The 25,240-nt window shown below is 47.2% G+C and overlaps 1 protein-coding gene across 4 annotated transcripts in view; it reads left to right on the top strand.

Moving 5' to 3' along the window:
• Positions 1 to 25,240, top strand: part of GPAM (glycerol-3-phosphate acyltransferase, mitochondrial) — a 727,629-nt gene that overhangs the window by 620,305 nt on the left and 82,084 nt on the right. For all 4 annotated transcript variants that reach the window (XM_069611788.1, XM_069611787.1, XM_069611786.1 and 1 more), the window contains exon 19: positions 8,245 to 8,434. In XM_069611788.1, the coding sequence (XP_069467889.1) occupies positions 8,245 to 8,434 (190 nt within the window). The remainder of the gene's footprint in view (positions 1 to 8,244; positions 8,435 to 25,240) is intronic.

Raw genomic sequence — 25,240 nt, 5'->3', positions numbered from 1 at the left:
TTTGCAGTCTGTGAAGATCACAGCTCGTCGTGGGATGGATTGAAATGCATGCCGTCCCACTTGTCTAAGGGAGAAAGTCAGCCAGATCAGAGCTTTCATGTCGCTTGGAAAAGAGGGCTGGAGTAGCGGCGGTCACTAAAATGGCTCTGGCAGTCTCTGGAGATAGCTGCAGACATTGTCCTCCTGCTCCTCTTCAGAATGCATCTTCCAGTGGTCGACTCTGGCTTCAGCATCAAGACACTTGGCCTTTTCTGCAGGAATCCAGCCATTCAACATGCATTCTGTCATTCAAACTTGGGGTGGGGGACTGTCCTTTCAGGATAGCCAGCCTCCCAGTTACAACTGGATCTAAGCAGGCACACTGGAGGACAAATACCTGTGGAGTTTGAGTCCTCCCAGCTTCCTGTACTCCCAGACACACTGGCGCCTTCAAGTCGGCTTCACAAAGGGATCACGGCGAAGACCAGACACGCAAGGACCTCCCCCATCCAGCATGGCAGAAGGACCAAGAAAGAAACCATCGTGAGTTGGCAGAAAAGGAAGACTGGGACCATTTTAGATCAATGGTGTCCCACGTGAGCTGTACCATAGCTGAAAAAGCAGCTTGCGTTGCAAGTTTCTCAAAATTGGTAGAAAAAGTATCCACTGCCACCAGCCACTCAGATGGAGTTGTGTTGGGAAGAATTCTCATTTCTGTGTTAAGGGAGAACCCTTAGAGACACCCAGCTCTTTTGCTACACCTTAGGACTTTTAGTTTTAATCCTGGAGTGAGTGAGACCTTTTTCTCACTCATATTTTTCTCTGATTTGAATCCTGTGTCTCTTTTGGTTTTGGAATCTGGCATTATCTTTTTGCTATTGTGACACACAGGACCTTCAGTGCAGTGTCGCAGAGAAATCCTTTGGTTTTCTGTTAAGGTTTAAATACCTTCTCTTGGATAAACTACTGTTCCCAAGAGTAGTGAAGTGACATTGACTTTACTTACCTTTTCTCTTTGTAGACCCAGCTCACACTATCTTCGATAGAGTGCTAGAGGGGTTACTTAGTATCCCCTTTGTCTACATGTAACATGTTTTATGTTACCCTTTCTACAATTAATGGCTGGTGGCAGTAGTATAATTTTCCTACCATTGTGCTTTTTTACCGCAGGCTGAATCCTCAGCTGGAGTATTGCACCCATTGGTGCCCATTTCATCAAAATGGCCCGGTCTTCTTTTTTCCTCCATTTCTTGTTTGAATGGTCCTTCTGTGCGCCAAACCTGGTTTGGTCCCTTTGTTCGTTTTGTCTCTGGCGGGATTCACTGGTAAAGCCCGCCTCTGGCTCCAACATGTCTTGCAGGACAGGATGCAAGGGAAGTTCCCGAAACTCCCTGTGCTTAGTCTTCTTGGCTACAGAAGGCACCCAAAGGTGATTGGCCGGCTGGCTGTCCTTGAAGGACAGCCACCCTGCTGTGTGAGCGACAGCTAGGCTGTGAATGAATGGAAGAAACGTGCATAAAAGGAGGTCTTTTGCAAGGAAGGCTGAGTCGACCACTGGACGGAGGAACCAAAGACGAAACTGGAAGAGAAGCTTGCTGCACCCTCCTGGACCGTTGGTTTGCCCACTGAAGCCCTACTGCAGTGCAGAAGTTCTGAATTTCTGATAGAGTAGAGAAGCCCGGAAAGGACGACTTCTCCATTTGGGTTGGTGGGACCAATCGACCTCAAGACAAAGTTTCCTGGAAACCTTCTCTGCTGGCTGTACTTCTTTGCTGCTGCAGGAACCGTGTGCCAGGGGACTGGAAGACCATCACAAGTGCATTGCCTTTAAGCCGAACCCGAGCTCCAGGAAGATCCTCTGACTCCCTTGAAACAGGACTAACCAAGCCCGAGCCACCTCAAGAGTGGTGGACCCCAGAAGCATAGACGGTCCACAAACCGCAGTGGTGCTATTTGCGAGTAGCTGAAACCGCAAAGTGTTGCTAATCTGGAAAGTGCCCATTGCTGCCGCGGACCTTCAAACCGGTGTTGCTTGAGTCCCCAGACGTCCTCCCTCTTGTCCCCACAACGGAGGCCCGGGAACAACAGGATCTGCAGGGCTACAACAGGAACAGAAGCCAGCTGGAACCTTTATCTTCAGACTCTGGGTACTTGCCTCTTGCTGTGTGTAGCTTGCTTGCTCTCACTGGAGACTTGCTTTTGCTGCCTTTTGCAGAGTTGCTTGCATCTTTGCACTTAACAAGCCTCCCAGCTTGTGGCCCAACAGTGATTCTCTTCAACAAACTTGCTATTTAACTTTGTACAAGACTTTTGTACTATCCTCAAGAAGTGCCTCCGCTCCCCTAGACTTTGTTCAATTGACATTGGCTGTCCTGGCTCCCTGTAGACTCTTCTTAACTTCTGACTTTGTGATTATCTGTCCCTCAAAAATTGTATAGCTGGGAAAGGGTTAACCTATATTTCATTAGAGGATTGTAAGGGTACTTACCGTTCAGAGAACTTGCTAACCTTTGTTTCCTTCCCTAACCTTTCCCTTTTTCCACCGTCTCGGTATAGCATTTTAGTGTAAAAGTGAAATGTCCACAGTATCCTAGTAATTGAAGTCACCTGAGAGTGTGAGTGTAGGAAATGTCTGTGTGCCATCCCAAAAGGGTATCTACTTACATAATGAAACTGAAGGAGTGTATTTATGAAGTGTATTTTAATGTTACATATTGTCCCTATCTAAATATCTAAAGAAGGCTTATTTTAAAACTGTTAAATTAATAAATACTTACTTATTTTTATCAGGAAACCTTGTGTTATTTGAATACATGCCACTGCATCTCTGTTGCAACCCTACAGCTCGCATTGACCCCTCTTGAGATGAGCCTGGCTGCTCAGTCACTCTACCAACTTCTGTAGTACAGACCTATACCAAAGGTTGGGTTGCGTATTGCCAAGAGGACAAGGCTGGTGTAGTCTCCCACAGGGTTACTACATACAATCTTGCCTAAGAAGTGGTTACTATAACCAAAAAGTTACAGGAGAAGGGAAAAAGAGACAAGGTATCTCCTCAGCACTCCACATAAGGTGGGGGTTGCCAGTTTCACAAGAAAAGTGTAGGTAGGCTCAAAATTACCCTACTATTGTTCTGGCAAGGAAATAATTAAAACCAAAGAGGGAAGCTCAAGGAGCTTCCAGTAATACTGCACATAAGGGGCTGTGTGCTGCAATAGGAAATTACAGATGCCATAAAAAAAGATGGAGGGAAAGTGACAATCAAAATAGACCCAAAAAGGGGTGCCCAGAGTACAAGAATAAGTATTGGTGACTGAGGAAAAAGATTCACTGACTCATGAGTCAGAAAAACCCAATAGTCCAGCAGAAAGTGGTGGTGGACTTGCCAGGCGAGGAGAATATCACACAAGATGGACATTCTACCTAACACTAACAGACAGCACTGCAGCCATATTCTCTATAAACCAGCAAGGTGGCACACACTCACAGGTCTGTCCAAACTAGCCCAGAACATATGGGAATGGGCACTAAAGCACATTTCCTTCCTGTCCCAACATTTTCCAGGGGAACACAATTGTCCAGCGGATGTGCTAAGCAGAAACGTAGAACTTCCATTCGATCATGAATGGCAGTTGCACAAAGACATCCTACACAACTTTTTTTACAAACTGGGGTCAGCCAAACCTCTATCTCTTCGCAACTCGAGAGAATACCCAATGCTCAGACTATGCATCCAGGTATACCCAATGGGGTCCATAAGGAACGCTCTGTGGATGAACTGTTCGTGGAGATTTGCATACACTCTTTCCCCCCCAACACCACTTCTGAACGAAATAGACCACAAGATGCACTAGGAATAAGTCACACTGATTTCTAATGCCACCAATGTGGGCACATCAACCATGGTTTTCATACCTGCTCCAGTTGTCTCTTAGCAGACCTCTCAAACTTCTATCCCCTTACAACATGCTGTCCCAGCATCAGGGAACAACACTTCATCAATTTCCTCAAACACTGAACTTGGCTCCTGAATTCATAGTTTGTATATTTAAACTTGCCACAAAGATGTATGGTCATCATAAAGAGGCAAGCAAACTGAACACTAGCCACTGCTATTTCAACAAGTGGAAACGCTTTGTCATTTGTTGCAAAACACGCAGCATCAATCCTATTGACTGCTATCCTTCTCACATAGTACTTTACTTGTTAGACTCAGGGTTATTCTTTAACTCCCTTAGAGTTCACTTCGCAGCACTCTGCATTAGGGATGTAACGGTATTACGGTATACCGTTAAAGATACCGTGAACCACTTAATTGAACAATAATAACCATCACATTGTTTATACCGTTCATACCGTTAAGTGTGCTTTTCAATCTGATTTGGAAAGGCTGCAGTAAGCAAGTGCTGCACAGTCTTGGTCTTGCACTGTTGGATGTGCCGTCTGCCAAGTAGTTTCAGTTTGAGCAGTTTTTAATGCCATTCCATAAACCACACGTGCCTGACACAAAATCAATCTGTTAGCAATAGGAAGAATAAATACAGTACCAAGAAGGAAAAGCGTTTACTTTTTTTTTAAAGCGCTCACACAGCCTGCGGGCATCAAGGCGGTGTTAAAGAACTTGTTTAGTTAGTTGTGTAATTTGCGTATTTATAACACGCTTAAACACCCAGAGGTTTCTAAGCGCTGACCCAGGGAAATCAAACCTGTGTTGCTTCGTGTCGTCTTGCTTCCAAGGCACGCACGTTGCCGCTGAGCTATCCTCCCGGGACTTTGGGTTGGCGTCTTTGGGGTTTATATAGTTATAATGGATAATGTTTTCTAATCATATGACGATGGGGGATGTCCCTGGTTCCATCATTGAATTTACATATAATAAGTCACACTGCGAAATGTACTCATCTTTGTGGGTATTCCCTGCTGCCATACCAAAGGGTAACATGTCTGTGATTACTGAACACCTTTTGGCCCGGAAGTAAACTAAAGGCTGAGAGAGAGAGACAGAGAAAGCGAGAGAAAGCGAGAGAAAGCGAGAGAGAACAAACATATACTACCATCAAACTCCATTGATCTGTGGCATGTAGGTTATCAAGATGGCAACATGTTCATCTTCACCAGTAGCCAGTGGGTGAGCTAAAAGCCTTAATAACCACTTAAGAAAAGCTATTCAGTTTGCTTTGCCAGTCGCAGCAGGGCCCCACCTCCCCCTCCACGTGCGTTTGTGTTTGGTGCAAGCAAGGGGTGGCATTTCAGTGGAAAGTATGTTGAAAAGCCCAATTCTGGCCCTGGGTGCCTGGTTTTGTTTGTGATGATAAATCTGACAATTTATGACCTTTTTAGAAAGTATTTGTTAAAATTAGTTAACTCCACCTACTATACCGTGATAACCATGATAACCCGTCATTTGGCAAGAAGGTTATTGTACCGTCAAAAAACTAATAACGTGACACCCCTACTCTGCATACACCACCTCTCAGAATAAAGTATCTTGGTGGAAATTTCCAGTAATTAAAGCCTTCGTGGGAGCCTCCCCCCCCCCCCCCATTTCAAACCCAACCACTGGATGGGACTTGAATGTTGTACTTCATAAACTCATGGGCCAGCCATTTAAACCAATGCATAAAACCAGTATTAAACCTATTACTTACTGCGTTTCTCATGGCCATTACATCAATAACTGCAAGCCCTCTCAGTTCAAAATCCATTTGTTATTCAAAAAAACAAAGTGGTTTTAAGACAACATCCACGTTTTTCTCCAAAATGCTTCTCAAGGTTCCATGTCAATCAATCCATAGAGCTTTTTTCCAACATCCAACTAGTTAAGCAGAAAAAAACCCTCTATACATTAGATGTTAGGAGGACTGTAATGTATTAATTACCTAGACAAAACCAAACTACTAATGTAAACAGACCATTTGTTTGGTTCCATAGCTGCAGGGGGAGAAAGGGATCCTGTCTTTTTTTTGTCCGCTATTTCAAAATGGATTGTGCAATGCATACAAATGTTTTAGTCTCTATCCAAAAACCTCTACCGTTCACACCCAGAGCACACAACTCTAGGAACAGGGCCTACTTTAGCTTTATTGCAAATGTAACATTAGATGGCATTTGCAAGGCTGCTACTTGGAATTCAATTTACACCTTCACATAGCACTACTGTCTAGATGCACATTCTATATAAGATGCTCAGGTGGGACAAGCAGTGCTAAGCCATCTTTTTGCCGCTGTACCTTCAAACATCCCACCACCTTCTCCAGGTACTGCTCGCTAGTTTATCGAAGCATGTGATTCTAAGCAGATCCACAAGCCTCAGAAGGCATACACTACTCACCGTAATGGCATTTCTGATGCTTGTATCTGCTTAGATTCACTTCCGCCCCCCGCACCCCTCTTCCTTCCCTCTTGGAGCTGAAGGCATACAGACCTCTTACTTTTCTTTCATCTCTGTACTCAAGCATACTAGTTATGCTCCCTCGTGTCAGAAACGAAACACTCTGAGGGACCCAGACGCGTGAAGTTCCTTGGGTACAAAACATGTCAAACTAGGAATAGTATTAGACAAGCCCATTCGACTTCCCTTTTTGAACATTGACAATGAGTCATGCACTACTCTGCACCTACCACTAGATGTCGGCCTATACAATTATGTCAACCTAAGCAGATATAAGCATCAGAAATATGGTGAGTAATATATGCCGTATCTGTACGATCTGTAAATTGATTGCTTCGGTCCCATAAATGGTTTGCATCTCTTCCAAAAATTGGTTTTCCTCTTAATCTTCAGTGTTGGAAAATATTTAAGGAAATGTATGCAGGTCAGTGGTTTGCATAGTGCAAACCTGGCTAGAAAGCAGCAGCACCATCATGGGGAGTAGTGATTGGGGGGGGGGAGGGGGGCAGTATTCCTGTTGGTCTATGGAACTAATGGTGAAATGTTCTTTGAAGAGCAAGGTCTTCAGAAGTTTCATGAATGACACGAGCAAGAGAGTCAATGTTAGCAGGAAGGTTGTTCCAGAACGTTTTAGCATAGCCCGACACTGCTTGTTCTCTCGTTTGCCCCGTCTTCCACTTCTTAGATTCCAGTCTGCCGATAAATTTGCTCTTGGTGTTGTGCTGAGAAAATGTTTCAATTTACCAAGTAGGCTTTCTATCCTCATACTGTTTGGAAAAGTTGCCTTTTAAAGTTTCTTATTCTTGGGTATGCATTTTATCGTGCATGGTTTTGAAGTATGTCTAATGCAATAAATCTGACCATGCATTAACGTTCGTCTATATGCATAATGTTCCTGATACATCAAATGTTTGTTCGAAGTGTTGCATGTTGTCATACTGCACAATCAGTTACACGTTTTTTTATTTGTTTTATTTTTCTGTCAAGCAAATGTTACCAACAATTAGCTGAAATAATTAGTGTGATGCTAGAAATGCATCGAAGGGACAGGGCCTCCGTATCCTTGTCCTTTACTGCCTTTTATTGTGTGTTCTGTCGTGTTTTCCGCGCAGGAGTTCATGTGGGACTCCTAGCGGTGCAGCTCTTTTGGTTTGGTGAACGGACCTGTGGGATACCTTTATGGCACCCATGGGTGGGGGGGTACAACCCTGTGCCCCTAGTGTATGTTTTTGGGCACCTGTGGGTGGCCTGCAGAGCAGGGTATGGGCTGGTGGCAGCTCCATGCTGAACTTGACAGGTGCACAGAGTATCCTCCATTTTGGGATACCCTGGCCCTGCCATGGGGATCAGTTGATTCCTGATGGAAAACAAGATGGCCCCTGTGGCCTCTTGCTTTCTATTACCCATTACCTTGTTTTCCCAAAGTCCTGGAAAGCCCTGACTCTGTCCCTCCCCCCTGACTGGCTGTTGGGTGGAAATGCCATATATGGTGTTGTTGTGAAGGCCCGGCCAGACTAGCTGGAGCCTTCCCCGTGACAATTAGCAGGGCACATATTGCTGAAACCCATTTTTACTTCAATAGCACAATTCTTTCCAGAGCTAAACGCCTGTCTCTTTGCCAAACATCCTCACGTTACTACTTCAGTAGTTGGTGCAGTGTTGCAGCGTGGGCATAGTACTGGTAAACTCCACTATCCTCTCTGTAGTGAGCGTTTTGAGATTTGTAAAGAAGTGAGGTGGATTCTTCCTTTCCAGACAGCCTGCACAGTCACTGACATGTCTTATAAAATGGCTAACCATTGGATGCTGCTGTCCTGATTGTTTCCTTCTTTTTTACTGTTGCAAATACTGATCTTTTTTTCTTATTAAATTAGATGAGCCAAACTCAAGAACACCAGCAGTTCATTGCCTTTCTACAACGGCTGCTTGGGCCGACGCTGGAGGCCTACAGCTCAGCTGCAGTTTTCATCCACAACATCAGTGGCCCTATCAGGGAGAAGGAGTACGTTCAGAAGCTGCACAAGTTTCTGATCACGAGAACAGAAAGAAAAGTGGCAGTGTACAGTAAGTCAATCAGTGATCAATTAAATTTACAAAGCATTGCAAGTTGCTCACTTTACGAAGTCATCTGGCTGTTCACATCAGTCTGGAAAGTCATGAGCATATGAGCTATAATTATCATTCATTTGTGCAGAAAGTTGAGGGAAATCCCAACTGACCCTCTGTATGAAGCACTGGTACTTTGGTGTCATATTCAAAAGTATTGTGTCACCTAATTGAAGTAAGTTTTTTATTCTGTGAGCTCCACTGAACATTTGTCCGATTGGGATGTTCACTTACTATTTATTTTAGGAACTTAGGAACAGAAGACAGTCTTGGCATTTACAGAACGCTCTAAAATGGACATGCCTTCAACAGTCTATCAAACTGGACCAGCCAATTCCTCCAAACGCCCCTCTGGTTTTTAAATGTTCCAACACACATCGGAACCCCATTATGTTTGCCAATAAATGCCCTGGGGTAGTGCTGCGATTACAAAAGGTATTCTCACTGTTCATGGTCTGATAGGGAGAAGGTCAGAGCAAAACATTTTACGCCTGCACCGTCATTCCCACCTGGTGCTCCTCCAAACGCATGGTGGATATGTCTTGGATGCTCCACTGTGCCCCTGGGGAGAGAAGGGAAACCTAGGGACCTCCTTCCACCCTCTGTGGGACTCATGGAGGCTTATCCAAGCCCAATGGGAAAACGCACAGGTTTAAACCAGCTCAATACTGATGTGTTTTTGTAGCTCATGCTGAGCACTCCTGTACTTGGTCTACAGAGACTAAAGGTCAAGGGTATGTTTGCATGGTACAGATGTTTCCTAGCCTGCCATTCCAGGTGACGAGCCGAGACCACCTGCAGGATGCGTTTCCCAACTGGTGAGAGCAAATGTCTTACAACTTCGCATTTGGATATCGGTGCAATCCTACCACGGGTAGCGTGGGATCTTGGAACACAGTCCCTCAGGGCATTTGTGATCTTGTTCATCAATGTGCTGTCATAGTTACAGTAGTTGGTTCATTCAACAGTCAAATGCAAAATGGAAGACTTCTGCACTCTTAAAGGTGGGTTCAATCCTCATCAGAAAAGCATCTGTAGCAAAAATATAGTAATACTTCAATTTTGGTTCCATATTCTTTATAATGCCCACCTAATACCATGAGTACTGTGTTTTTGGGACCTTTCTTGGAAGAAAGGTCAGATCTGTCCTTTCCTTCCTTGTGGTTATCAGATGGCTTGGCATCTGTTTTGGATGACTTCCCCATAGCCCTTTTCTGGACAAGAGTACACATATTTGTCAGCAGCCTACACCGGCTCTCCAGATTCTGGGATCCTCTTGTCTACTTAATACTGCTGTAACTCCATCTCAGAATTTTCACGGATACTCTTGCATGCAACACAATTAAACATACCTTCAAAAGTGTCACCTTTATTGGTATCATTCAGATACTTATAGAATTGATTTGCAAATGTCTCAAGGTTTGACTATTCTTTTTGATGAGCTCTCTAAACCTCTTGAGGTATTATTCTGGGGTTTTGAAGAACTTCCGGAGGGGAGAGGGTTGAGCATTTCAGGGGTGGGCTTTGGGGGAGGACAAGGGTGGGTGGTTTGGGGGAGGAAGTGGGGAGAGGTGATACCCAGGCTTTCTTTTGGAGCCATTACTGGAGATACTTACCTCTCCACTGGAAGTTGTGTGTTCCCACTAATTCTTCAGTTCAAGTCTGCCCAGCTCCAGATTGTTAGGGAGTTTTTCAAAGTACAAATGTGGTAAGACTTTGTACAACTATCCCCTTGGTATACAGAGATCGAAACGTCTAGTACAGGTCTGTACCATTCAAGGTATTGGTAGTATGGTAGAGCAGCCATGCTTATCATAGGAGGAAGATGTGAGCTGTAGGTAAGTACAGAGAACTTAAAATATACATAGGCCCAAAGAAACACAAACTTGGAGTTATATCAAAGTAGTTATTTACATATATATTTCTGAGGCTTGTGGAATCTGCTTAGATCACATGCTGTGCATAGACCGACATCTAGTGGAAGATGTGGAGTATTACAGTTGTTGTTTTCCAAACTCGAAACCGGACGTTGACAGGGTGTGCCAGTAATCCTATCCCTAGTGTGATGCCCACTCCATGATCCTTCACGCGTCGAGGTCCCTCATTGTTTTTTTCCACCATACTAGCCGGACGCATGTTGCAGAGTTCTTTCGGTGATGAGCAGTTTTATAGTTCAATTAGCGTTAATACTTCTCCTTTCCCTTCCACCGTACGCCGAAGACCGACGCCATTGAAGATCGGAGAAATCAACCGCCGAGGACCATATTGCACCCCATATGGAGAGTACTCCATTCAAATTCTGCCCTAAATGCAATGGGGAGTTTCCCTGAGTGGATAAGATCTTGCGTGCAATCTGTGTCTCCCACGAGATCACCCCCAAGGCTACCTGTCGAGCCTGCAGGCTCTTCAAGCCGAAGACCCTTAAGGACCGCTCAAGTAAGCGATGGGCCCACTACGCCAGGCAACTAGAGGCCATGGATGTAGAGGGGACATTCAGAGATGGCAGCAACGCCGCTGAATCGGACGGCGAGGGCAAAGAGGTGACTTCGGACACCCGCGTCCAGGCCCCGACCATGAAGGACTGGCCGGCGGCTACGTTGTGGGGACTACACCCGGCGGCAAAAACGCTACACATTCTACCACCACTAAATACATCAGCCCCGACCATGACTCGACATGCGTGTCAAGCGATCGGCACCGGACGACACCACGAGAGCGGTCCAATGAATCGTTGTCCTCTGGGCGTTCCCGTTCTCCTCATGGCAAGGCCCAACTGTCTTCAGTTGAGAAAGCTGTCACCCGATCAACAGTCCCCTCGGCCGAGTTGTCTGACGATACCGCCCGGCACCCTCAAGAGGCTAGACGCGAGGCGTCTGACCGTAGACCCGAGATTCGACATCCTTCTTCAAATACCGCCTCCGAAACTCGACGCGTCGGTCCCTTCAGAGGCCCCTAAAAAGTATGGTAAACACTCCTCTAGCCATGGGGGAGGTGATAAACCGAAAGACATCTTCGGATGCCCATTTTCATAGGGAGAAGCATAAGGCCCCAAAGGTAACGGGGAAGTCCAACGTTTCGGAACCTACCCCAAAAACAAAACTCATTCCTCCCACTGCTGAGGCTCTGGGCACTGATGAGGAACCGGAACCAGTAATTATTCCTAGCTCTAAAGAGTGGAGCTCATCAGACATTGACAGGGTTATGACATGGTTAACATTCATGACTAACTTTTATGAAAAGGACCCTAACTACTTTCGTAGTTACTCTAGCACCCCTCCTATCTCTGCCCCTTCTCGGTCCAAGGTAACACCTGTGTCCTCTCAACCCCCTACTAAGAAACTCAGGGCTTAGTCACAGGCCCCTTCATGGTGGAGCCTTACCACCCTGATTCCTATTGTGACGAGACAGAGCCTCAATATGTTGAGGACCATGCAGGTGACCCTAATGATGGGGATGACGAAGAACAGGAGGATGATGAAGCTGTAGCTTACAACATTGACTCCTCTGTTTCTAAAGACCCCCCCGGTGCATGACTTGCCTGTAGACAACCAACCCCGCCTTAATGAGGTGCTCGCTAAGGTGGCTGCCCACTTCAGTATTGACATAGAGGGTGTTCAGGAAGATGGGGATTTCGCTGAAGAAATCCTAGGGGATAAGAAAGCTATTACTCGGGCTATCCCATTGCTAACGTCCATCCAGTGCAGGATTGATCCCTCGCTGCAAACCCCAAATCGCACTCAAGCGGTTAATCCGTGGGTCGAGAAATTGTTCAGTGCCGTGCCCTCCGATCCCCTGTACATTAGGGGTCAATTAAAACCTGATTCCCTGGTCGTGACAACCACGACTAAAAGGGCAAGCACTCCGTTGATACGCAGAGCAAACAGCTCTATGGCTTGGGAAGGAAAGTTGCCTCCACTGCGGCATATCAGGCAAGAATTGCCAACAGTGCCACCCTTTTGGCAAGCTACAATTGCCATCAGTGGGAGGAAGTGTCCGCCTTGGATTCCTCTGTACCCGACCCCTTAAAGAGCCAGTTGGCTCGGGTGGCAGCAGAAGGGAGATCTGTGTCAGGCTGCATGTTAAAGACTAACTTTGATGCAGCAGGCAATGCTGAGAGTTTAATCGCCGAGGGCACTGTTATCAAGCGTCACGCTTGGCTTAGACAGTCTGCTTTCAAACCTGAAACCGAAGCAGCCCTAATAGATAAGCCTGTGGAGCTGAATGTACTATTCGGTAAGGCAGTTGACGAAGCTTTGAAAACAGCAAAAGATGAGTACGAGAACCTGAAATCTCTTGGCCAACTCACCAACAAACCCTCTGGACAGAGAGTGGTCACAACAATTTTCGCTGCTTTCGGGGCCATAATTCCCAAAGGAGTTCCAATTACCAACACCAAGGAACTTCATGGGGTAACAACCAATCTCAGTCCTCACAGGGCTACCCAAGAGGGCAGCGCAGGGTTCTCGCACACGGGGTAGAGGCAGCCCTGCCAGAGATGGTACGCCACCCAACAAGCAGTGACGTTCCGCTTCAGGTCCCCACCCATGCATCCCCAGTAGGGGGGCACATTTCCACCTTCACCGACGCATGGGAGGGGATCACTTCGGACAGATGGGTGCTGTCCAGTGTGTCCCAAGGATATTGCATAGAGTTGCTAGGGCGCCCCCAAGACCATCCTTCGCGACAAAGAATACACTCGCTGGAACATCAAAAGATCCTCCTCGAGGAGATCGCCGTTCTGCTAGCAAAGAACGCCATAGAAGTCGTCCTGGTCAACCAGGTAAACAGGAGTATATATTCAACCTACTATCTTGTGCCAAAAAAAGAATCTGGCAATGCACCCAGTACTAGATTTGCGCCCTGCAAACAAGTATGTCAAGCCACAAAAACTCTGCATGAATATACTACAAGAGGTAATCCCTCTACTAAAAAAGGGGGATTACATGGCAACATTGGATATGAAAGATGCCTATTTTCATATTTCAATGTTCCGAGCGCACAGAAGATTATTGCGTTTCAAGATCGACAACCAGCACTACCAATTGAAGGTGCTGCCCTTTGGAATAGCCTTGGCTCCAAGTGCATTAACCAAGGTACTGGCGGTGGTGGCGGCGCACCTACGCAGGGAGGCAATCCCAGTGTACCCTTATCTGGCCGACTGGCTCATTACAGGGAGTCCCTCCTAATTTGCAGACTAAACATCCAAAGAGCCATCAACCTCCTCTTCCAATTGGGCTTTTCAATCAACGAGAAAGTCAAGCCTGGTACCAAGCACCTCAAAAAAGTTCCTTAGAGATGTCCTAAATACCCAAGAGGGGTTGGCCTTCCCATTAGAGGAAAGAATTCGAAATGTGTTGCTGCAAATTCCTCAATCAGGCCAGTCGCCAAATAAGGGTGCGCAAAGCTATGCGTTTGCTAGGCATGATGGCGTCTTGCATTTACCTGGCTCCCCACGCATGCCTGCGCATGCAACCCATGCAGGAATGGTTGGCGAAACAGTGGTCTCAGGCAAGTGGTCAGTGGGACGATCTAGTGGTCGTTTCGCCAACAGTAGTATAGAGTCTTCGCTGGTGGACAAGAGAGACTCTTACGAAGGGGAAACCCCTCTATAATCCAGAGATACAGGCCGTTGTCACAACAGACGCCTCCCTGGCAGGGTGGGGAGCTCACTACCTTCACCACACAGCTCCTGAGCTCAGAACCACATCAATCTGCTGGAACTTCTGGCAGTCTACAGAGCGATTTGGGCATTCTAACCCCTCCTTTCCAACAAGTCATTGCAGATCCTAACAGACAGCACGACTGCAATGTTTTACTTAAACAGGGGGGCACTAGTTCTCAAGCAAATTTGGAAATGGGCACTCAAACTGAAGATTTACCAGTCATCCCAACATGTTCTGGGGGAACTCAACTCGCTAGCCGACGCTCTGAGCAGTGATCCCGTCCCAGAGGAACACAAGTGGCGACTACACGAAGAGGTCGTAGGAGACCTCTGTCACGACCCTCACCCCGAAGCCCCCCCTGGCCTACCTATGGTAGTCCCCACTAAATCCAAATCTAGGCCTTCTTGGGGACAGTCCTCATACTTAATGAGTTTGTTCTTGGGAACTACTTTTTGTTACTGTCATTCAATGTGGAAGCATCCACAGAATCAGGCTTCTTGGAACCTGGCTTGCAGAAGGATGGTTTGGGTGTGGTACCTTGGAACTCTTTGTCTAGGACTTCTTTGTCTAGGACTTCTTTCTTGAAACTATTTAAACCACACCCGACTGGACCGACACGCTTCGCGTTAGTTTGCAATTCAGCAACGTGACGTTCACGTGTTCAGCTTCAGCCACGAACCTCGGAGGAACAGCATCTGCAGAAAAAGAAGGAAGACATCGTTAGAAAAGGTTGCAGCTTACCTGAATTTCATCATTAGCAGTCCTCAGCTTCTCCGACTGGTATCCAGGAACCAGCGCTCCTTCGGATCGACGGACCTGTAGAAAGGGAGAGACGAAGCATTAGACATTTTGCACAATTAACAAACTCCGCAAAAAGGCTTACCTTGCCACTAGCACTTTATTCAGCAACACCTCTGGAATTCTACACTCCGGCGGAGCACTGCGACCTGTGAAGAGAAAAGATAACAGGTTAGCAAAGGCAAGGCACCTTAGCGCTGCGTAAAGCGCCTACTCGCCGCGTCAAGGCGCTCCAAAAAACGCTAATACTTACCAGCGAACCCCGAATCCAATCTTTGCCACGAATTAGACTTCCACGTACCTAAGGAAGAGAAAAAGACATTGTTAATTCCAGAAGGCATGCTAGGACAGCAAAACACCATAGCAATAAGACCTACCTAAAAGACTCACGTCGGGCCGGCATCAGTGAAGTAACTTGACGGCCATTGCCCGCAAAGCACTATGTGCCCCTGCCGAGACAGCAGGACGGAGAACCCGCCAACATCAAGAACAAGGTGAGGGGAAGCCCAGAGGGGCCGCAGACATACCGGGTGGTGGGAGGCTGTTAATCCCAGTTGCCCGGTCCTAAACATTGTTTACCTGTATTTCTGGCAGAGTTCATCCGCTGGTCACTACTGGGCATCGCAGGGAGGGATACCAGGACCCCGATTGCTGGGTGGCGCCCCCGTGGAACCAGGTGAGCGTAACAACTTCTTCTCTTAGTGGGGTTTCCCCCCTATAGACCTATTCGCCAAAAGCGAAAACCGGCAATGCCCAAACTTCGCATCCAGTTCCCCCAGCCAGGATCCAAGGGGAACGCCTTATGGATGAATTGGTCAGGGATATTTGCCTACGCTTTTCCATCAACCCCCCTGATGAGGAAAGTGGTGAACAAGATCCACAGAGAACCGATGACGCGCATCCTAGTTGCTCTTATGTAGGTGAGACAACCATGGTATCCACACCAGCGCAAACTGGCGGTGTGCGACCACATCAAACTCCCATGCCGGTACAACCTACTCTTCCAGCATGATGCGCTAACCGTGCATCCTCAGCCCAACTCGATGAACTTGGCATCATGGCTCCTGAAGTCGTAGTGTTTGGACATCTCAATCTACCACAGAGATGTATGGATATCTTGAAAGTCAAGAAAACCGAACACCAGGCAGTGTTACTATGATGAATGGAAAAAGATTCGTAATTTGGTGCCAGAATAAGAAATCAACCCTGTTGATTGTACTCCTTCTAATATTCTAACCTATATGCTCCACTTACTGGATGCAGGGTTGGTATTTAACTCTCTAAAGGTACACCTGGTGGCTTTGTCAGCCTACACCACTTCCCATAACAAGGTCTTGTGGTGGAAGGTGCCAGTAGTCAAAGCATTTATGGAAGGGGTAAAGAGACTCCACCCTCCAATTTCTAACCCACCTTCAGGTTGGGGCCTTAATGTGGAACTCGCTAAGCTCATGGGACCTCCCTTTGAGCCTATGCACAAGTATAGTCTCAAAAAACACCTGACCTATAAAACTGCCCTCTTAGTAACCATCACTTCCATAAGAAGGGTCAGTGAAATCCAAGCTCTGTCAGTGCAGGATCCTGTCTTTACTATACATAAGGACCAGCTGGTTTTACGCACTCACCCTAGGTTCTCACCTAAATTAATTTCCAAATTCCATGTAAACCAGTCTATTAAGCTACCGGCTTTCTTCCAGGAACCCAAAAGCTCTGCTGAGGTAAAACTCCACACACTATGTGAGGAGTGCGGTCCTCTACTATGTAGGCAAGACCAGACTGCTAAGAAAAACAGATCAACTCTTTGTCTCCATAGCACCAGGCAGAGAAGAGGAGATTGCATCTCTAAAAATGCCATCTCTAGGTGGATAGTCGGCTGTATCCAACTGCTATTCCCTTTCAGATAAAACACTGCCTTTTACGTCAAGGGCCAACTCCACAAGAGTTACTGGAGCCACTCTGGCTTTCATTGCAAATGCCCCCTTAGACAGTATTTGCAAAGCAGCTACATAGAGATCGATACATACTTTCACTCAGCACTACTTCACCTTCTCACATCCCACCTCCTCTTCCACTGCTCGCTAATCTATGCACAGCATGTGATCTAGGCAGATTCCACAAGCCTCAGAAGGGATACATTACTCACCGTAATCGTATTTCTGATGCTTGTATCTGCTTATATTCACATGCGACCCACCCTTCCTCCCCTCGGAGAGAAGGTGCATGGACGCTTATGAGCAGTCAGATACGTATCTGCTTGGATAACACTGTACTTGCGCTACCCCTCATGCTACCCCATGTCAGAAAAATAACAATCTGAGGGACCTTGACGTGTGAGGGATCATGGGTACAGTGGACGTCACACTAGGGATATTATTACTGGCACACCCTGTCGATGTCCCTTTCCGAGTTTCGAAAACAACAACTGTAATACTCTGCACCTTCCACTAGATGTTAGCCTATGCACAGCATGTGAATCTAAGCAGATACAAGCATCAGAAATAAGATTACTGTGAGTAATGTATCCCAAATAAATATATTACATGGCCTGCGGTAGCAGCCATGTAGTTATGGTTAAGTTGCTAAATCCATAGGAAGAGCACTTTTTGGGTGGCTTATAACTTCGCTCTGCCTGGACGATTCCTCACCAAACTTCGCAAAAAAAAGTATATGGCCCACTCTGAATTTATTTGCAAAGTTTGATGAAGTTTGCTCAAGGGGGTGGGGCAATGTTATAGGGGGTCCCAAAATTTCCTTTTTTTCCCATAGACATAATGGGGGAAAAAACTTTGCTCATGCCTACAGCCCAAACCGCTGGACGGATTTTCAACAAATTTGCGGCAGGACCTGTGGCTTGGTCCCGAAAACCTGCTTTTGTCAATTTGGTGGAAATCCGTCTAGTAGGTTTTTCTTTTTTTTTTTTTTATGACCAAAATGTAAGGCAAACAAATTAGTGATATCTATGTCCGCTCCACGTACTCGCTTCCCTGTTCGGTCTGCGGACTGCCTTCTCATTGGCTGTACTGTCCACAGACTGGCGTCCGATTGGTCGGAAAAATGTGCGGCCTTTTGCGTGGTCCGCGAACATCAGGACACGGCCGCTGATTGGGTGGTGAGAAAACATGAAATGCGTCGGTTCTCCTGAAACACCCGCCATCTTGGATTCATAGACTTTTTTGGGGTCCGGGAACAGCGCAGTGAAAACATAAAAAATAAATCAGCATTTCACTTGTCAAACTCAACAATCTCTGGGGATGTGGAGGGGGATGAGGATTGGATTGGATATGGCCATAAGAAGCCAAAGAATGGGTTTTCACCCCTGAAAGTCCGCAAACACTCCAGATGTCCTGTGGCAGTTCTGTGGGGTGTGCAGACACTTCAGAGGTTCTAGGACATCTGTACCTATTTCTGCATTACAGGGTTGTAGTTTTTGGATGGATTTTAACCTTTACTGCATGTAATTTTGCAATTATATTCTAGAACTAATCCTGAATGGTTTTGCAAAGTTTTGTGGGATTCTGAAGAGGGGGTAAAATTAGAGGGGGGTCCCAAAATATTGTAAAGGCATTTCTGATGCTTGTTAATCTGCTTGGAATCACATGCTGTGCCTAGTCCGACATCCAGTGGTCACCGCGGAGTATTGCATTTTGTTTTTCGTAGTCGAAAAGGGGACGTCGACAAGGCGTGCCTGTAACACTATCCCTATAGTGACGTGCAGTGTACCCACAATCCCTCATGCGTCGAGGTCCCTCAGATTGTTTTTTTCCACCCAGTTATTGGTCGCCTTTATGCGGAGCTTCTCGAGAGACATTGCGAAATAATTCCTCGACCTTGGTCGTTTACTATATAATACCCTATACATAGATCCCCCCGCCCCCCCTCGACGTTGAAGCGTTCTCCGCCGAGCAAGATCTTTGACGGAGGGACAAGCGGAGGCGATCCTTCGGCGCTGCCGAACACGTGGCCGGGCCTCGCTGGCCTAACACAGTAGGGAGAGCGGGGTTGTGTGGTCATTTCTTTGTTTCACTCTAAGAATGCCTTTCTCTTTCCCCTCCCTCTCTTTCGAGGTCGTAATCATATTTCATATCCTCAGCTATGGAGAGGACGCCCTTTAGGTTTTGCCCGCGCTGCAAAAGCAAATTTACCTGGAAGGACAAGCACAAACGGTGTAACCGTTGCTTGCCCCTCGATCACAAAGAGGACGGCTGTGCAGCCTGTAAGTTATTGAAACCCAAAACATTAAAAGACCTCGTGGTCAAAAGGTGGGCAGCCTATGCGATGTCTAGATCTGACTCCTCGCCAGCTGCTGCCGTCGCCGAATGTGACGAGGAAAGTGATTACACGACCTCCGCTACGGAGGTTGCAGACCTCTCGAAGGAGCGTTCCCGCTCCTCGTCGTTCCGGCCCCGACAAGCGCGGCTCATGCCCCGCTTACGGAGATGAGCACCCCGGTGACAAGGACGAACACAGAAAAACACACAAGCACATACCCCACGGCACGCATTTGTCGAAGACGAAGGCAGCCATAGCATCAACTAAGGCGTCGGGTCCACCGGCGCCTTCCGCCGACCGTAAGGGTCGCAAGCCCTCCCCGCCACCGCTTCTGCGACTGGGCTTTCTATAAATAAGGGCACTAACCCCAAATCCTCAGGCGACGCGCCTCGCAAGAGTGCGCACGTCATCAGTAAAGACTCGACATTGCCTAGCGCGACGGCGCGCGATCCCTCGACGGAGAAACTGCTCTCCGAAAGCCTCGCGCGTATAGCTTCGAAGGACGGCCAGAGACGGACGGCGGATAACACGTCAAAAACCGCTCACAGGGCCAAAGAAACGCAGAGGACGCCGGAGGGTAGGCTGGGACAGCTCCCACCGTCGACAGAAGACCCTAACCAGCGAGAAGGTTTCTCAGAAGGCGAAGGGACGTTATCTTCGACGCTATGGGACAGAACTAAGCAACTGCAAGGAGAGGAACCTCCCTTTTCACTCCCAGACCTCTCTGGCCTACCTTACTGGACTGTAGAGAGGTTCCAGTCATGTATGGCCAAGCTAGACAGGTTCATGGCCATCCCAGAAAATAGGACACCCAAGAGGCCAAGGGAGGTACCCCAGGAGGGGCCAAGGGCTAAAATACCGAAGCACTTTAACCCCCTACAGGAAGATATGGACTCTTACGACCTCACTGAAGAGGATCCTCACTTCCAGGAAGAGGATGAGTTTGTGTATAATGAAGACCTACCGGTGGAAGGTTTTCATGTAGGTGAAGAGAGCTACGGGGAGGACCCAGTTGAAGGTGGCGCACAGCCCTGGCAGTACCATCAGGGTCTACAGACCCCGAAATGATGGACATTTCTTCTCCTCAGACCACACCGGTCAGGAACCCATCTCCAATAGACGATCAGCTCACCTTCAATGCGCTACTGAGGAAGGCAGCAGCGCATTTTGAAGTAGAAACTGGGGAGGTCACCCCAGATACTGATTTTATCGAAAGGATTAAGGAAAAACCTCACACTAGTCAAACCATCCCTATCCTCGCCTCAGTTAAAAGACGACTCACCCCATCGCTGTCCACCCCCGCGCTGGTAAGAGGGGTCAATCCAAGAATAGAGAAATTGTTCTCACCCTCTGTCAGACCCATTATATATCAGGGGTCACTCAGTCCCAGACTCCTTAGTGGTTACTAACAGGAAGAGGGCTGGGGTTCCACTGTCAACCAGCGAGGCACCCCCAGACAAGGAGGGGAAAAAACATTATGCCCTGGGCAAAAGAATTTCCACCTCGGCAGCGTTTTCAATTAGAATTGCCAATAATAATACATTGTTGGCAAGCTACGGCGATGCTCAATGGGGAAAACTCACAGGACATCGAAGAAGCCCCTGAACCTCTAAGAACACGCCTTTTGGCTACAGTTACAGAAGGAGCTCTGGTCAACCAGAGCATCATTAAAAACACTCTTGATGCGGCAGAAACTGCTGGCCGCTCTTTGGTGCAGGGATTTCTACTGAAATGTCACGTCTGGCTTCGCAATTCTGGTTTCAAGGCAGAAACGCAGGCGTCACTCATTAATAAGCCAATAGAAAAGTCTAATCTCTTTGGAAGGGCAGTGGACGACACGCTGGAAAATGCGAAGAAGGAATTCGACACCATAAAAACCTTAGACCAAATCTCAAAGCCTCCAAACGGGCGAGGATTTGGAAACAAGCGCTTTTTTCGTGGCCAACGCCAACAGCAGCAGCAACAGCAATACACCTCGGGCAACTGGCCCTCTAATCAGGGTTCCAGTAACCAATATAACCAAAGAGGACAACGCCGCGGCAAGGGCAGAGGCCGGGGCTCTAGCCCCAGAGGCACCCCGGCAAGTAACACCAAAGGACCCAAAAGTCCGGGAATAACATCAGACCGGTGGGTATTATCAACCGTAGCCCACGGGTACTGTATAGAGTTCAATCGGTCCCCCACCTACAGACCTCCAAGGGGAAGACGCCTGTCTCCAGACCACCTCGTCATCCTCCTGCAAGAAGTAGAACAGCTGCTACAGAAAGGAGCAATAGAAGTCGTGCCCCTATCTCATGTAATGAAAGATATTTATTCAGTGTACTTCCTTGTACCCAAAAAGGACCTAACCATGCGCCCTGTACTAGATCTGCGCCCAGCGAACAAATTTGTAAAACCTCAGAAATTTCGTATGGTAACATTACAGGAAGTAATTCCCCTGCTATCTCAGGGGGACTACATGACAACACTAGACATGAAAGATGCATACTTTCATATTTTAATGTTGCCAGCGCACAGAAAATACCTCAGGTTCATGATAGAGGGCAAACACTAGCAGTTCAGAGTGCCACCCTTCGGCATAGCGTCTGCACCAAGGGTATTCATGAAGGTACTGGCAGTGGCAGCGGCCCACCTGCGCAGGTTGTCCATACCGGTATACCCTTACCTCGACGATTGGCTCATAACAGGGGAGTCCTACGAGACATGCTTCTCAAACACCTAGAAGACAGTAGACCTTTTGTTCCAACTGGGCTTCTCCATCAACGAGAAAAAGTCCTGCTTAGAGCCCAGCCAAGTCAAACAATTCCTAGGGGCTCTAATTCGAACAAGGGACGGTCTCGTCTTCCCCTCCAACGAGAGGGTCCAAAATATGCTTTTTCAGATCCCTCAATATGTGGCCGGTCAAGAGGTGACGGTACGCAAAGCAATGCGCTTGCTTGGAATGATGGCGTCATGTATTTGGTACCTCAAGCGTGCCTGCGCCCAATGCAAGAGTGGCTCAACAGCCAGTGGTGTCAGGCCAGCGGACAATGGGACGATCTAGTGGTGGTCTCGCAGGACTTGGTTCTCTCGCTACGGTGGTGGTCGAAGGAAAAGCTGGTAGTGGGGAAACCATTCGCCACCCCCGCAGTGGAAGCCACTCTAACCACAGACGCATCCCTCACAGGATGGGGGGGGGGGCTCACCTATCCCATCAGACTGCTCAAGGAGTCTGGACTCCAAGGGTAGCGTCCAAACACAAACTTATTAGAACTACTTGCAGTGTTCAAAGCACTAAAAGCCTTCCAGACACACCTACAAGGGAAGACAGTGATGGTCCTCACGGACAGCACCACAGCCATGTACTACCTCAACAAGCAAGGGGGCACTCACTCTCCAGGACTGTCCAAGCTGTCTCAGAACATCTGGAAGTGGGCTCTCAGACACATGTTCCTATTGTCACAACATGTACCAGGGGAACTCAATCTGCTAGCAGACGAACTCAGCAGAGACATTCCTCTGCCCTCAGAGTACGAATGGCGATTACACGAAGACATCACCTTCGACATCTTCACACAATGGGGCTTCCCAGAAATAGACCTCTTCGCAACTCTGGAGAACTCACAATGCCTAGATTACGCCTCCAGATACCCACAGAACCGCTCCAAGGGGAACGGTCTCTGGATACCATGGTCAGGGAAATTTGTTTACGCTTTTCCCCAGACTCCTCTGCTGAACAAAATAGTGCACAGGATGCACCAAGAATCAGTCACCATGATTCCGATAGCCCCGATGTGGGCCCGCCAACCATGGTTTGCGCACCTGATGGAGATGTCCCTATCCCCACCAGTAAAACTGCCCTGCCCATACAACTTGCTGTCACAGGACAGGGGCAAGACACTACACCCATGCCCACAGAACATGAACTTCGCTGCCTGGCTCCTGAGGTCATAGAATTTGCCCATTTACAACTCCCTCAGAGATGCATGGACATTCTCAGAGAAGCTAGAAAACCCAACACTTGTCACTGCTATTCTAGCAAGTGGAAGAGATTTGTCATCTGGTGTAGAGGTAAGAGCATCAACCCAGTCCACTGCTCTCCCACACGAATGGTCCTTTACCTGACCCATTTACTGGACTCAGGTCTAGTGTTCAATTCTATTAAAGTCCATCTAGCGGCACTTTCTGCATACACCACCTCTTAACTTAAGGTGTAATGGTGGAAAGTCCCAGTTATTAAAGCCTTCATTGAGGGGGTAAAGAGAATACACCCTCTAATAGCAAACCCAGCTCCAGGCTGGGACCTTAATGTGGTACTTACCAGGCTCATGGGCTCACCCTTTGAACCCATGCACAAGGCAACTCTTAAAGACCTCACTCTTAAGATTGCTTTCCTAATAGCTATCACCTCCATTAGGAGAGTAAGTGAACTACAGGCTCTTTCTATTCTAGACCCCTTCGTAACCATTCACAAAGATAAGGTGGTTCTACGCACACACCCAAGGTTTGCACCGAAATTCATATCGAAATTCGATGTCAACCAGTCAATAGAACTACCAACGTTCTTTCAAAACCCTTCCAATTTGGGAGAAAGGAGCCTGCATACACTCGCTGTGCGCAGAGCTGTCATGCTTTATATGGAAAGGACCAGGCCACTGAGAAAGACTAATCAGTTCTTTGTCTCGGTGACAGCAGGAAGAGAAGGAGATGCAGTCTCAAAGTCCACTATATCTAGATGGATTGTTCTATGCATCACTCATTGTTACACTCTTGCTAAGAGAGAACTACCCTTCAAGCCAAGAGCACACTACTCGAGGCACTGGGGCATCCATAGCATTCATTGCAAACGTTCCCCTCGAGTCCATTTGCGAAGCGGCAACCTGGAGTTCTGTACACACCTTTACAAAACACTCCTGTCTAGATGCTCACTCTAGATCTGATTCCCAGGTGGGACAAGCAGTATTAATACATCTTTTCTCTACTGTTCCTTCTCACAACCCACCTCCAACTCCGGGTACTGCTCGCTAGTCTATGCACAGCATGTGATTCTAAGCAGATTAACAAGCATCAGAAGACAATGCATTACTTACCGTAAAAGCATTTCTGATGGTTGTATCTGCTTAGATTCACATGCGCCCACCCTTCCTCCCCGCTCGGATGGAAGGAACATAGACATCTTTCTATATCTCTCTCTTTTCTGTACTCCCGTATAGAAGGCTCCCTCAGGGCAGAATAAATACAAACAGAGGGACCTCGACACGTGAGGGATTCTGGGTACACTGCACGTCACTATAGGGATAGTGTTACAGACACGCCTTGTCGACGTCCCCTTTTCGACTACGAAAAACAAAATGCAATACTCCGCGGTGATGTCGGACTATGCACAGCATGTGAATCTAAGCAGATAAAACCATCAGAAATGCTTTTACGGTAAGTGATGCATTATCATAAATGCGGTGTAATTTGATGAATCTGCACAACATTTGGCAAAACAATTTTGGATCTAGATATAGAAGGTTTTCTAAAGTTTGTTGGGATTTTCTCAAGAGGGGGTGAAATTAGAGGGGAGGTCTCAACGTTTTGAGATGGCTTACAACTTTGTTGCTATTTGACGAATGTGGACAAAGGTTTTGAGATTATAGACCCAACCTTCAATGTTTGTGTAAAGACTGAATGGATTTTGTCAAGTGGGGGCTAAGTTATGATTATTTTAAGTACATACATTTTGACACTTTAAAAAAAAAAAAAAAACCTGGTCGGATTTCGAGCAAACTCATGAGGAGCATTGGCAAGGATATTAAAGCATGGTTTTGCAAATGTGCCCGCGTTTTATTTTTTGACAATCTTTGGTGACTGAGCCTGTGGCAGTGGGCAGTAGCCAGATTGTCTGGGTCATGGCATAAGGTCATTACGCGGACAATCTGGCTACTGGCCATTACCGCTAGGGACGAAAAATGGTGTTAAAGTGGCTATGTCTACCTGGGACTGGCTATGTGGTAAAGTTATTCGAAGGTAGGATAGGTTTGAAAGGGAAAATGGTGCTTGTGGTAATATGTTC

This window comes from Ambystoma mexicanum, chromosome 8 (genome assembly GCF_040938575.1).
Source record: "Ambystoma mexicanum isolate Mex_15411 chromosome 8, UKY_AmexF1_1, whole genome shotgun sequence".
Classification (NCBI taxonomy): Eukaryota; Metazoa; Chordata; class Amphibia; order Caudata; family Ambystomatidae; genus Ambystoma; species Ambystoma mexicanum.
Note: the sequence above shows the minus strand (reverse complement) of the source record. Positions and strands in the feature narration are given on the sequence as shown.